We start from the raw sequence: 14,565 nt of genomic DNA, 5'->3' as shown, positions 1-14,565 counted from the left end.
TGTTAATGCATGCTGGCTTTCTGAAAGGACACACACAGGGCTCCGGAGTGTGAGCCTGGAGAAGCTTGGCTGCTTTCTGTCCAAGAGGTGGGGCTGCCCCAGCATGCAGCCATTTGCCTGCTGATGCCTGGGGCATGTGTGTGTGTTTGGGGGAGGGAGTCCAAGTGCACTTGCAAGCAAACCCCTGAGCTCACAAACATTTAAAAATGCAAATATATTCCCAGATAACATTTACAGAGGTTCTGAAATTATTGTTCAAAATAACCCCCCCGAGACTTACAGACGTGTGACAAGTTTTACTGGAAAAGTATCAGTACATAAGGATGGTCTCCCCAAGGCTGAAGCCTCTGCTATTCCGAGAATTGTACTTGTACCCGCAGAGAGATCCAGGGATCACCGGCTAAAGCTCCCCTTTCAGCTCTTGGTGCCGAGAACGAGCCCTTGCTGTGCCCACGGGCTTACCACATTGGAGACATTGGGCGACGCCCCCCGCTGCAGGAGGTTCTTCACGATGGGCAGGTGCCCCATGAAGGAGGCCACGTGGAGTGGGGTCAGGCCAGACTGGAACAGACAAGAGAGGGATGAGAAGAGGGGAGGCTTTCCTGCTCCTCCAAGGGAGAGACACCCAGGTGTAGTTAAGGCTTTCTTATTTCTAGCTGCTCCAGAATGGTTTTCCAAGACAGCGAAGTTAAATGAGATGGGTTCATTTCCAGGAGAAGGGCTACAGGGGAAAAAAATATCACTACAGCGTGATTCTGCCCACTTTTACAACTAGAAAAATTGTATCTGATTTTGGAAGGCGCCCCGACACTGGACCCATTTGTCCTTCTTAGTCACCCTGAATTTGTTCCTTGGAGCAGTCTAGGAGGGCACGTGCCCACACACCCCTGCAGCCACACACGGCTACAAAGGGCTACTCCCCAGGAGGCTGCTGGAGGAAGACCACGGGGTGACCACCCGCCCATCTGCAGAGTCCCTCCTACCTCGGTGACAGCGTCGATGGAGGCTCCTGTCTTCAGCAGCAGCTCCATGACACGGATGTGGTTCTTCTTACAGGCGATGTGTAAGGGGGTGAAGCCGTTCTGCAGCCCCGCGCAAGGGAGACAGACACCGGTGCTCACAGACTAGCCCCCGGCACGCCCAGACGGCCTTGCTGATTAAACGGCAGCCTCTGCCCAAGCCTGGCAGCGATTTCCCGCAGACCAGAAAGTCAATCACTGCAAACCACTGAGAGGCAGGTGGTTTTCTGCGTGCACCAGGCGCGCTCCTGAGCATGTTGTCTCTAAACCCGCTTTAAAAATTTAATCGTATTTTTGGATGTGGGGAAAGAGCCTGCTGTTTAAAGTTTCCTCCAGGGGAAATTTACAATAAAGAGTACTTTTGTGAAGCAAATCATGTTCCCTCTTCCCGGAAACCAACGATCACTTTCGGTGAAATGGATTTCTGTACATCAGCTCCACTCTAAAGAGGGATGCTAGAATGTGAACCCCATGAGGGCAGGGGTTTCTGTCTGCCTGCTTGTTTTTTCCAGTGCTCTATGCCCCCAAAGCAGCGGCCCTCAAAGATTTTGTCCCCCGACCCCAGCTCAGGGTCCTCTGGCAATGTCTGGAGGTGTGTTTGATGGTCACAACTCAAGGAGGAGCGCCATTAGCACCTGGCAGGTAGAGGCCAGGGATGCTGCTAAACATTCTACGGGCGCAGGCCAGGCCCCTGAGACGGGAAAATGCCAGGCTCAACACGTCAACAGCACCGAGGCCAGGAGCTCTGACTGCCCTAGCACAGTGCCTGTGCCTGTGGGAAGAGCTTTCTGGGTGAACGAATGAGCCACCCTTGCAGGCCCTGGGGCTATTTTGCTGCTGAATTCTCTTCTCCCGGGAAGGGGTCATGGTCAGGCTCTGTGCAGAGCTCCGGCCCCACCAAGTCCCTGAGCCTCACAGGAGCGGATTGGCTTTAGGCCTGAACTCACTTCTACACAAGCAGCATGAACACTGTAAGCCCCCTTGGCAGAGGAAGGATGCCTGCCTGAGGCCATTTCACTCGCCCACAAAGCAGACAAAAGAGCCAGGCAGTCTCTAGGAACCCCCTGTCCCTCGGCTCTGGGCCTGGCTCAGCTGAAGTGGCACCCCCACCCCAGGTGCACACCATGAGCGCTGCTTCCAGAGCCGGGTCTCCTGGGCCCAAACCCTCCCCTGAGCTCGGCCTGTTGCTGGGGGCCACAGTCTTTAGGGGCTCTGGTCCTGCCTGTGCAATCCCACGCCTCGGGAGCCTTCGCACACACTGACACCTTCCCGTGTCTCGGAAGTAGAGCCAGGTGCCAGCTGGGGCACCTCGCACAAGACTCGGCCATGCAGCCCCGGTCCTGACCCACCTCGGCCCTTGCCCCTCGGACACCTTCTGCAATAGCCTCCCACTCACCAGGGCTCTGGAGTTTGGTTTGGCCCCTTTATCCAAAAGGACCTTGGCCACTCTGTGATGGCCACAGTGGGCTGCCACGTGGAGTGGGGTCAGGTGGTCCAGGGTGATGTCATCTATCTCCGCGTTGTATTGCAGTAGAAGCCGGACACAGTCGAGGTGGTCTCCCTGAGCCGCCATGTGAATTGGGGACAAGCCGTTCTGGGTGAAGAAGGAAAAACCAAGTAGCACCAAGGCTTTTGGGGACGGAACACAGCGATTCGGGGGGATGACCCCGACCGCACTCTCTGTGTCTTCCCTACACGGTGCTCGGCGTGGCTCCGAGTTCGCGCTGGCCTCAGTGCTCCCGCGAGGCTCTGACACCCCTCCTCCTTCCCACCTCGCCCCAGCCCGGCAGCCAGCTCCGGCCAGGTCCCCCTCTTCCTGGCCACCCCAGGCTTTTCTTTCCTGGACCACTCACTTGGACCTCATTCATATACTTGCTGAACCGTATTCATAGGAAACCTTTCAGGTGTGTGTGTCTTCTCTCCTCACTCACGAGCTTCTTAGGCTCAGGGACCAGCCCTGGTGTCTCTCGTGTGCCCACAGTGCCCTGTGCTCGCGTGTAATGCACGTAGCGTGGCCCTAATCACTGTGGTCGGGATGAATCAGTGATGATGAACTGGAACTCTGAATCCTTCTGGTCTCGGCTCCTAACAAATACATATCACTTAAAAACTTTGTGAAGGGGCCCTGACCAGTGTGGCTCAGCTGGTTGGAGCGTTGTCCCGTAAGCTGGAAGGCTATGGGTTTGATTCCCAGTCAGGGCACACACCTAGGTTGCAGGTTTGGTCCCAGTGAGGGCACGTATGAGAGGTGCCTGCTCAATGTTTCTCGCTCACATTGATGTTTCTCTTCCTCTCTCTCTCCCTTCCCCGTTCTCTGAAATCAAAAGCATGTCCTTAGGTGAGGATAAAATAAATTTTGTTAAGGATCCTCACTGCTTCTTAGATTACAGTTTATTTTTTTAAATTAGAGACTACCATGGCTGGTGTGGTACAGTGGATTTAGTGCTGGCCTCTGAACCAAAGGGTGGCCGGTTCAATTCCTAGGCAGGGCATATGCCTGAGTTGTGGGCCAGGTCCCCAGTAGGGGGTACTCAAGAGGCAACCACACATTGATGTTTCCCTCTCTTTCCCCCTCTCTCTAAAAATAAATAAACGAAATCTTTTTAAAATAAATAAAAATTAAAGACAGTGGAGACTCATTCATTCAAAAAAAGATTAATTAAATGATAAACATATACCAGGTATGGGTAAAGCTCTGGGGAAACGGAAGAGAACAGACGGTCCCTGGCCTCAGGAAGCTGGCGGACTGGCAAGTGAAAGACACAGGAACAGATACATTGTTGCTATTCAGTACAATGAGTTCAAGGAACAGGAGATCAAAGCACAGAGGTGCACAGGAGGGTGGATTCAGAATGAGGAGAGGAACACGGGGAAAGCAGGCTTCCAGGAGGAAGTGATCCTTGAGCGAAGACTGCACCAGGAAGCCAAAAGGGGAGGACTCTCCCAGCAAAGGAAGCAGTGCGTGCAGTACCAGAGAAAGTGGTCCTAGGGGAACTCGGGGACCTGTGTGCTGTTAAACACGCAGGAGAGGCAAGGGTGATGGGGGCGTGCAGCAGGGCGTGGAGCGGGGCTGGAGTGGCAGGAGAGCTGCACTGTGGAAAGACTACGAGCTAAGGAACCGGGACTTTGGCTTTCAGAAAGTAATGATTGAGAGAGGATTTTCAGCAAGAGAGAAACACAATCGGGCTTCATGACAGCTGATATTTTCACGTTATGGGTTGAACTGTGATCCCTCAAAACGCACATGGTGAAGTCCTAACCTCCAGGACCTCAAAAGGTGACCTCATTTGGAAGCGGGGTCCCGTGGATGTAGTTAGTCGGGAGGAGGTCACTAGTGTGGGGCCTGTTGCAATATGACTGCTGTCTTAACACAAAGAGAAATGTGGACATGGGCACATGCAGGGGAAACGCCGTGTGCAGGTGTGGGAGAGAGCTGGGCGACTGGTGCTTTTACGAGCCAGGAAACGCCAACGATTTCCAGCAAACCGCCAGAAACAGATCCTCCCGCTCAGCCCCCAGAGGGAACCAGCCCTGTGGGCGCCCATTACACACTTCCAGCCTCTAGAGCTGCCAGACAGCAAACAGCCTTCCGTGGCCGAAGCTGCCTGGTGGGTGGGGCTCGGGGACTGCAGCCCCAGCACACCAACCCAGTTCCAACACTTACTGCATTTTTAAAAGGTCACCCCACATTTCCCAATGGAAAAGAAGAAAGTTCTCGGTAAAGAATGTTGAGAGCCATCCTTTTTAGCCCCATTCCAAGAATCTGGATAATGTAAAAATCATTTCTAACTTGGGACACTAGTCAGTCTGCAGGAAGATGCTGAGAATTTCCTGACCTAACAATGTCATCGGTAGTACCCATGAGACCTCCACTTATCTGAGGCTTTGGGCTTTTACACGTACTTTCAAAGATGTCATCTCATGTACTCATCCCAGCAGCCCTGAGAGGGAGGAGTGGAGCTCTCCAGGCGAGGACTTGGAGGCACAGAGAGAGCCAGAGGGGCTCCCGAAGGCGCACAGCAGGTCAGCCTCAGATGGAGGATCATACGAGATGTAAACCTCCCCCGCCCCCGCCTGGTGCCCCAAAGTACAGGCAGCTCTGCAGAATGCTCGCCTGATCATTTGTCAGGGCATAAAGCAGCTTTCCTGTTTGAACTCTACTACCATTTTATGACAGAGAACTTCTCACAGAAAACCTCCAGAGTGGCCACGAATGGGCCTGGTTTCTGCTTTGGTTTTCTAAATTCATGCCCTTTAAACTCACCCCAAAGAAGCGGGCAAAGGGCCTGGAGGCCCTGCAGGCAGCCCCGGGGTGGGCTGACCCCTGTATTCCGGGAAGACCTGATTTTAGAACCGAAGGACGGGCCTTAGCTCTGCTTGCTAATGGTCACTGAGACAAATTGTTTTGTTTTCTTTTTAGCTCTGCTCCAGTCTGGCCCAGGCTCTGAAGACTTTTCCAAGGGCTTAGCTCCTGTCTCTTTCAGAGTTGGAGTGAAATAGACAAGGGTTGATCTAAAGTTATGGGCAATGGCAGCCCGAGGGTCAAATCTGGCCTGCTGCCTGTGTTTGTAAATAAAGTTTTATTGGAACACAGCCACCAGTTTGCATATTATCCATGGTTGCTTTCCTGCTATCCAATGGCAAAGCTGAATCACCGAGACAGAGACCATGGCCTGCAAAGCCTAAAAATATTTACCGTCTGGCCCTTAGAGGAAATTTTGCTGACCCTGATCTAGATAATAATTAGGGCTCCTGTGTGAGAGGCACTGGGGTGATCACACACACACTGGCTCAGTTCGTGGTATTAGTGTCACTGTTTCTCAGGAATGGAACTTGCTCCCAGGTTGGCCTGTCCTGGGCCCTGTGTAAAAGATGCTGTTCATGGGAAGGAATCACGCACCTTGGTTTTGGCTTGGATGGGTGCCCCGTGGTCCAGCAGGATCTCTGAGATTCGCACGTGCCCATTCCGAGCTGCACAGTGGAGAGGTGTCAATTCATCCTTTAAAAAGCAGAGTCACAGAGAGAAAGCCCCAAAGGCACCTATCAGAGGCCGTTGGAGAGAAGGCTGCCCCAGCATCATTACAGCCGCAGAAGCATGATGCTTCTTCCTTAAGGACCAGCTCGACCCCGCCACCACCCCGTTACTGTCTGCCGCTGCTCTCTGCTCTCACTGTGGGCTGCTCCCAGAGGCCTCAGGCCCATCGCCAGCTGGTCACCGAGAGGCCCCCACCCTGGCTTGGAGCGGAAGGAGAACTCCCTCCCCTGGCTTTGCCACGGAGCTCACGGCACCCACCTTGGTCCTTGTTTCTATCTGGGCCCCGCGGTCCAGCAGGAGCCGCACCATGATCACGTTCCCCCGGCGGGAGGCGATGTGCAGCGGCGTGATGCCGTTCTGGAGGGAGGAACAAGGCCGGTCGGGGCGTGGCACCCTCCCAAGGACGGCGAGGCTCCAACCGCACTCCCCCCACCCTGCCCACCCTGCTGCTGCAACTGCGGCAGCACTAACAGCCACATCAAGCCCATCGTTAGGACATTTCTTGCCCAAGAAAGATGTCAAAACCTCTAAGGACACGATAGCATCGCGGTAAATCACAGGAAGCTGGCCAAGCCCAAGTCTCCCAGAGTCAACAGACTGGGCTAGAAAAAAGCCAGTCCCCAGCCCTCCAGGTGTCCCTCCTCTGCAAGGGGCAAATGGAGACTGAGGGATGCGTGATTGGAAGCCCACCAACAAGGAACCTCCACAGAGCCCAGGGCCGCCTCACCCACAGGCACTCCTGCAGTCCAGGGGGATCAGGCTGCCACTGGAGAGGTGGAGCACCCCGATTCTGCATACCCCCGAGCCCCGGGCCCAGCGGAGAGCCTTACCTGTGGCGTGAAGTTGACGCTGGCCCCCCTGTTGAGGAGCAGCTGGGCCACGTTGAGGTTCTCGTAGTGAGCTGCGATGTGGAGGGGGGTAAACCCTGTCTGGGGCGCGACAGAAGGGGAACACCTTGTCACATGCCATGTACTGTCACTTGCCTCTCAGAATCAGCCCAGGGATTCTGGAAACACTGGCGGGTCCAGAGGACCCTGTAATGCAGCAGATCTGGACTGATGAGAGCATCTGCCGAAAGCACCATGAGAGTCTATTCGAAAGCTACGTGAGACACTGGTCTGCACAGCCGCACGCACTGCTGTGTTCGTGGAGGCATTGTTCACAGCGGCCAAGACAAGGAAGCAACCCAAGCGTCCTCTGACAGACGACTCGATACAGAGGTGGCGCACGAGGGCCGTGGAACACTGCTCAGCCGTTAGGAAAGACAAACCGCTGCCATTCCCAGCAACAGGGACGGACACCAAGAATATTGTGCTAAGCGAAATAAGTCAGCCAGAAAACAGTTTAGGACTGTGTGATTTCACTCATCATTGGGCTATAAAACCAGAAGTAACATGACCAAACAAGAAAAACAAACAGACAAAGTCTCATAGACACAGATGACAGCCTGGTGGTGACCAGAGGTGGTCTGGTGGTGACCAGACGGTGGTGACCAGTGGGGAGGTAGTGAAGAGTAAGTAGGTCAGAAATATGGTGACAGGCAATGACTTTGCTTCGAGTGGTGGGCTCGCAATGCGGTATGAAGATAGTGATATGAAGATGGTGGTATGAAGACCATCTATCGTGGAAAGGTACACTCGAAACCTACATAATCTTATCAACCAATGTCATCCCAGTACATTTAGTCTTAAAAAGTAACAACGAAAGAAGGAAACTTATCTCCATGCAAAACCTACAAAAAGAAAAGCCAGGTACTGCCTCTGAGCGCCCATATTCTTTGCTTTGTGGTTTCTGTGGACAGACCACGGACCAGCCTGGCCCCAAACTCTGTAGGGCCCTTCATCTGAGTGCTCACTTATGAGAGATTTTAACTACTGAGTGAAAAGTGGAAGGGGGGGTCTATGATTTTTTTTTAGAGAGAGAAGGAGAGAAACATCTATTGGTTTTCTCTCATATGCAACCCAGTTGGGGACTGAACTGCAACACAGGCACACGCCCTGAACAGGAATGGAACAAGTGACCTTCTGCCTTGAGGGGTGATACCCAACCAACCGAGCCACGCTGGCCAGAAGAGGGGACCTCTGACCTTAATTCATCCCCCTAAAAGAGTGAGTCAGGGGACCCCTGACTCAGCTGTTCAGTCAGAGGCAGATGTCTGGCTCCTTGGTGGGTGCACATTCATCCTTCTGTTCCATAACCTCAGGCCATATGTAACCAAGTCAGCACCTTCCAGAACAAACCCAGTGACCATGGGGTGGGGGGACCCTAAGAATAAGCCAGTGCAAGTCCATTCCCACTGTAAGACAACAGATGAACAACCTAAACTTAGAGAGTGTGGCTCATCAGCGACTCAAAACATTAGACAGCAAGTTCAGAGCACAGCTATCCAGGCCTCTGGGATGACCCTCCACCAAAGGGCGGCCCGGAGAGGAGGGCGGGATAAAGTTCTGGAACACCACCTACTGCGACTCCAAGGTTTCGCTCTAGCCAGAGACCGGCCCTCCCTCCTGGACACTCTCCTGGGTGGCCTGGAGCAACAAGAGCCTTCCCTGCTCCATGCCAGGCACATTTTTCCCGGCGTCCACCAGGGATTCAAGGTGGAGCCCTTACGTGTCCCAGTGGGGCCCTGCAGGCGCTGTGGGGCTGGCGCTGCATGTGCACGAGGGCGCCGTGTCCAGTCTGGGCCTGGCCGCGGGGAAGCACTGGGAACTGATGGTGCCTGTGTGACCCGTAGGCCTCTGTGGTCCAGAGAATTCGCCTGGCCCTCCCTCGGGCGGCCCTCACCTTGGAAAGCACGTCTGGGTTGGGGTCGTTCTGCAGGAGCACCGCAGCCGTCCGGGTGTCGTCGTTGCGGGCCGCGATGTGCAGGGCGGGGAGGCGCACCTTCCCTTTCGTCCCGTAGTTGATGAGGTGGGCCACCACGTTCTCGTGGCCTTGCTGCAGGGCCACCGCCAGAGGAGTGAAGCCGTCCTGGCCAGAGGGGAGGAGGAAAGATCAATTTGCTCCGACCATAACTGACCACTGGCTGTCCTCAGGCCAGGGCGCTGGCCTTCACACCTCAGGGCTCTAGCTCCTGACAGGCCCTCGGCCTCCAGTTCTCTGCGCCTCAAGGCCCCGCTGTCCTCAAGCTCCGCTTAGGTGCCCCTCCTCCTCACAGCCTTTCTCGGCCCCACTCCCCTTCTCTGCCACCTCACAGAACCCACAGCAGGTTTTCTTGAGCACTTACTTACTTTTCCTTTAGAATGTGTGCCCAGTCTGACTGGGTGCTAGGGGAGCATTTTACTCCCTCGTGTTTCTTTTCCTACCCTCCTCTCACCCCATCTGCTGGGGCCGGGACAGCGCCTTAAACATGGCAAACAAGTGTTCATTTATTCCTTTCACGAATATTATTGAACACCTGCCAAAAGCTAGAAACCACATCAGACCCTGAGAATTTGATTGTGAGCTACTGCTATGAATTCCCTCAGTTGTATACCCAGACCCCGTGAATCGGCTAAGCAGAATAACAGAATCATGTACTCATTGTCTTATAAATGTTGAAGCTCAAGAGAAGCCTTAGCTTGAACTTCACCTTTATCACTTCAGCAATGACAAAACTCAGGAGGCAAGTGACTTCTCTGAGGTACAGAGTGGGCTCATGGCAAGAGCCTTTGTCACTAAGATCCAACATAGACTTGTCAACCACACAGAACTCCCTGCCCCCGGTCCAGCCGTCAGTGTTGAATACGGTGTGAGTGATAAGTTAAACTTTGATGTTATTTCCCTGTTACGTGTCTGGGCATTTCTCAAGACCCCTGACTCTTGTCTGTGACTGCCTTGCAGAGCCAACAGCAGCCAGGATGAGTGTAGTGACCTGGAGGCCGAGAGCCCTTGATGCCACTTTATGGGAATCGTGACGTAGGATGTGCCTCAGGCCAAGTCCCAAGAACACGTGCCCCCACAGCCATGTCCTGCCCCTGGTGACCTCCAGTGTGGAGGCCATTTCCAAAGGTACTTACTTCTGTGGCTACATTCTGATTAGCTCCATTCTCCAGTAAAAACTTAACCACTTCTAAGTGATTCTCTTGTGCTGCCATGTACAGGGGTGTGAAACCTTTCTGTAAACCAAGAGAAAAAGGTATTGCAACTCACCCCAGTAGTGAGAGACGCTAAAACCGGTGCACAATCCTTTCAACTCCAGGGCGTGAGGCTCTCTCCGTCCTGTTTCACCTAGTCCACAGGCCAGTCCCCCACCCGCATCTCCAGGAACAAAAACACATTGCCCTTTAAAATGGTGCTGTGGGATCAGTACAAAATGCCACCAGGTGGGGGCGACACTCCACGGAAGTCTGTTCCTGCCCCTTTCCAACATTGAGCAGCCCCACCCGCCCACTTCCACTCTGTTTTCGCTCCCCACGTCCAAGCAACCACACACAGCTTCTCTCCCCAGATGAGCCAAAACCGAATATATTATTTGGCTGGTTTACTGAACAGGGACGAGGCCCACACAACCAACCACATCATGCTTAGAATGTGCAGAAGTGTGAAAAATAACAAAGATGGCTTCTTTATTGCTTGGAGACACATCACTGATTACTCTAGACTCAGCTACACAGCAGGTGTACCGCCCGGTGGCCGACGTGCCCCGGGTGTGACAGATGAGCGGGAGAGGAGGAAGGGCAGGGCCCTCCAGGGCAGGCGCCAGACGGGGCATCACCTGTGACTGGGCGTTGACGTTGGCGCCGTAGTTGACCAGCTCCCGGACCACCTCGTCCTGGCCGGCAAGGGCGGCGATGTGCAGAGCCGTGTTCCCTTTCTGAAACACATGGGGGAGAGGGAGAGGCGTCCCGCTGGGCCTGCGTGGGTGACTGCTGAAGGCACAGGAGCAGAGACGCTGTTTGGGGCGCGCAGTGGCTTTCTTCACGGTCAAAGAGAGTGGACAGCACACATGACCCGTCGGACATCTTGAGACAGTGCTAAAAGCTCAGGAAGGAACTCCTTCCTGTTCTCCATGAAAAACTAACATCAAAGACCCTAATCTGCCATCAGCAGGCACAAGACCTTGTCACCTGCTAACAGACAGCATTGCTCCATGCCCGCACTAAAGGTTGGCCAGGCAAGCCAGCCTTCTTTGGACTTCCAGCATCTCCCAACCTGTAACTCTGCAGGACCAGGGGGATCCCCCATGGGGCCTGGAGCTCTGTGGAAAAGGAGGCCAGAGGATGCCATGGGCTCAGCACCCTGCATGGTGGGAGGCCAGGTGGGAGGAAACGGACCCCATTTCCCCCCCAGCGACCCGCAGCTGCCCCCCGCCCCGTCCCTCTGCTACTGGAAAAACCAAGATCTCAAACGACCTCATTTCTTTCTAGTTCAGATGGTGTGTAGTTTTAAAAGGGACTTCAAACCCACTGCACGTGCTTTGGCCCTCTGACACCTGGGAGAAAACGGTCCCTGGTGGACACCAGGTGGAGCTGGGCAACACAGGGCCCAAGCTCTGTGGCCACCCGGTCACCACGGCCCCAAGCGCCCACAGGTGAGTGAGGCGGCCCCACCGAAGGTGCCCTGGGGGCACATCTGAAGGGTGGCCTGCGGCCTCCTGAGCCTTTTTGATATCTCAAGTCTCCCTTGATAAACAAAAGGGTTCTCCTCAAATCTCCATCAAGATTAAGTGCCAGAACTGAGTGTTCGGATGCCAATTAATCATTTTTCATAGAAGTCCAAAGAGCCTACATTTAGAGGCCTTGGCACTTGGGTCCAACTCGCCAGCTGTACAACGTGGAACAGGGCTGCTGTCGCCAGAACCCTGTGTGGTGATCAGGACTCAACCCCAAGGCTCTCGGTCTGGAAGGAGGAGCACGGGCCCGTTCACTTGTTCCTCACACTGAGCACGCGTGTGTCACACCTCGGGTGGGGAGTGGAGGTTCAGAGACGGAGCTGAGACCCAGGCTCCTGGGCCTCAGGCATCTGCATCGACATCTCTCTCACACGCCCTTTCCTGCCTGAATTCACTCTGTGCCACAGCTCTCCCCGCCTGAACCTCGTGAAGGGAGGCCAGCCGGTTGTGGAGCCGCCCTGCCTGTGGGTCTTGGCCAGGCCATCGGCTGGGTCGGGCCTGAGGGCGGCACTGGTGATGAATGAAAGCCGAGGGAAGACCCCGGAGCGTGGGAGGCAGAGTCCCCTCCCCACCCATACACACGCGGTAAGCCTCAAGGAGGTCAGGGGTCACAGGCAGAGGGGTTGCGGGCCTCTGGTTTCTCTGCCCCTCCCTCGGCATGAAGGAACACAGCCTTGAAGAAGCAGGAAAATCTTCTTTGCTCTCCTTGACCCACCCAGACCCAGTGTCTCCGTTCCCAGGGATCCTAGAGCTCGTGGAAGGGAGGATGGCCGCAGTGGGTGCGGTCGACGTGGGTGGAGGGGTTAAAGCTTTATCTCCCCCTCAGTCTGGATACTGAGCTCTGGCCTCTAAATGATGGAGACGGCTGAATGGGAAGAGAATGCATTTGTTTTGTGCTTTTAAAATTTCTAAGCGCAGTTTAGAAAACATTGGTTTGGGCTTTTTATTCTTTTTTAAGATCTTTCTCAGACTTTCGGTCCCTGCTCCAACTCCCCAATCTGTTATGCCTCCTCCTTGGCCCACGGTTTCGGTTTTGCCTTTTCTCCCCTTCCTCCCCCACCAGCATTCAGAAACCACACTGGCTTACAACATTCCTATCAATCACAAAGATGCACCAAAGATGCACAAAGATGCATTCGCTTGCAAAATGACCATCGAAGGGGAAAATTCGGAAGGAGTCAAAGTGCTGCAGCGGAATGTGTGCAGCTCTTGGGGGAAGGCCAGGGGGGGAGGCACGCCGCCCTGGCCCACGCAGCGCCCGTCAGATGGCACGCTGCTTGCAGCCAGGTAGGCGAGAGCAGCGTCAGGAGGCAGCGTCACTGCCTCCCTTCACCCGAGGAAGGGGCAGGGCAGGAACAGCTGGTGTTGGTCGTGGCCTTGGAGGAAAATGCCCAGAGACACTCAGAAAATGCAGCTCGGTCTGCTTTACCTGTGAGATCTTTGCACCTTCGGGAAATGACATGAAAATTACAGAATTTTACCTCAAGAGATGATTCTACCTTCATAATATTTTGGTAGTTCACTTCATAACCATAAATTATATCTGTTCTCTGCATAGTGTTCTCCCCGGTTCTGTGCTTGAGAGGCAGCAAAATGTTTGCTGCCTGGAACTGAAATTGAGGCTGACATGAAGCCAAGTTTAGTAAATAGCAAGTGGAAAATAGAGGCTGGAGGGACAAGCCCAAGAGGAAAACCACAGGAAGCGATGGAGGAAGGAAGAGGAAACAGTCGAGTAAATAAACAGAGGCTATTTTTTTGTTTGTTTAGTGTGGTGTTCCAATGACGGCTGCCTCCTATTTAATGAACAAATAAGATGCACGTATGTAAGAAATAACACAGAGTTAGTAGCCTATAGGTGTGTTTGTTTCATGGCTCTGGTTCTGGACGCAGGCCACTGGTGTTTGCAATCCATTGCGGTGGGGAGAAATAGACCACTGTGAGAGGTGCAGCTGAGCCTCTGCCCAGCGCCTCCTCGTAAAGGGGAAGGCTGTTCCCGGTGATCAGCCCGTGGAGGAGGCAGGGATGGGGCTGGCTGAGAAAGGCTTGCTGGAGGAGAAGGGCAAGTGAGAGGGACCTGACACTGCCACAGCCTTCAGCAACAACACAGTCACCAGTGTGCCCTGACTCCTTCCTGGGTGCCGGGCATTCCATACACTGCACTGTCTCATTTCATTTTCATGCCATTCCTGCCACTAAGTATTATAATCTCCCTTTTGCAGATGAGGAAGTGGAGGCTCCTCACTGGCTAGATTGTTGCTTAAGGACACAGAGTACAAAGTATCACGGGATTTGGACCCAAGGCACCTGCCTGGAACTCTGTGTTCGAGTCAAGGACCACGAGGAAGCATGAGGCCACCAGAAAAAGGGGCTCGTGTTTAGATTTGTAGTCTTGTGATAAGGATAAGGCTGAGGCCTACTGAAGCTTTGTAGAAACAGGCTCCCGGGTTTTCAGGCGACTTCGGGAACTGCCAGAACTAGGAAAGGATTGTAGAGACGACAGAAATTCAGAAGCATGCGCACAGTGCACCCAGGAGGGGCCGTTTCCTGTGCCAGGGTTAGGGACAACACGCGATGGACCCATACACTTGAATTTTAATGTAAACCTTCCCCATCTCTAAGAGACATACCTTGGTTGTCGTTTCTAGGATGATTTCTTTGTGCAGAAGTTCAACCACCATCTTCACATGGCCCTCTTTAGAGGCCAAGTGCAGGCCGTTCAGCCCATTCTGTAAGGAGCAGAGAGGCAGGAAGGTGTGGTTAGTGGGACTGTGCATCCTGCTGTTCTCACTGGCTGCAACAGGGTCCCTTCCTTGCAAAGGGCCTCAAGGCCAGAGCCGAGGGGCCCTGGGCAGCATAGGCACAAGCGCGGAGCAGAGCCAGCCCGGCCCCTCTGGGCAGCTCTTCCGTGAGAGCACCAG

At 54.1% G+C, this 14,565-nt stretch overlaps 1 protein-coding gene across 5 annotated transcripts in view; it reads right to left on the bottom strand.

Annotated features, from left to right (window-relative positions):
• The window catches only part of ANK1 (ankyrin 1), a 188,365-nt gene that overhangs the window by 53,942 nt on the left and 119,858 nt on the right, over positions 1-14,565 (bottom strand). For all 5 annotated transcript variants that reach the window (XM_053659948.1, XM_053659949.1, XM_053659950.1 and 2 more), the window contains exons 3-12: positions 14,275-14,373; positions 10,751-10,849; positions 10,053-10,151; positions 8,839-9,024; positions 6,885-6,983; positions 6,313-6,411; positions 5,920-6,018; positions 2,416-2,613; positions 984-1,082; positions 463-561 (exon numbers count right to left, since the gene is read on the bottom strand). In XM_053659948.1, the coding sequence (XP_053515923.1) occupies positions 463-561; positions 984-1,082; positions 2,416-2,613; positions 5,920-6,018; positions 6,313-6,411; positions 6,885-6,983; positions 8,839-9,024; positions 10,053-10,151; positions 10,751-10,849; positions 14,275-14,373 (1,176 nt within the window). The remainder of the gene's footprint in view (positions 1-462; positions 562-983; positions 1,083-2,415; positions 2,614-5,919; positions 6,019-6,312; positions 6,412-6,884; positions 6,984-8,838; positions 9,025-10,052; positions 10,152-10,750; positions 10,850-14,274; positions 14,374-14,565) is intronic.

This window comes from Artibeus jamaicensis, unplaced genomic scaffold, assembly GCF_021234435.1.
Source record: "Artibeus jamaicensis isolate MK-2021 breed Jamaican fruit bat unplaced genomic scaffold, CSHL_Jam_final scaffold_833, whole genome shotgun sequence".
Classification (NCBI taxonomy): domain Eukaryota; kingdom Metazoa; phylum Chordata; class Mammalia; order Chiroptera; family Phyllostomidae; genus Artibeus; species Artibeus jamaicensis.
This window is presented reverse-complemented; position numbering and strand designations above follow the sequence as displayed.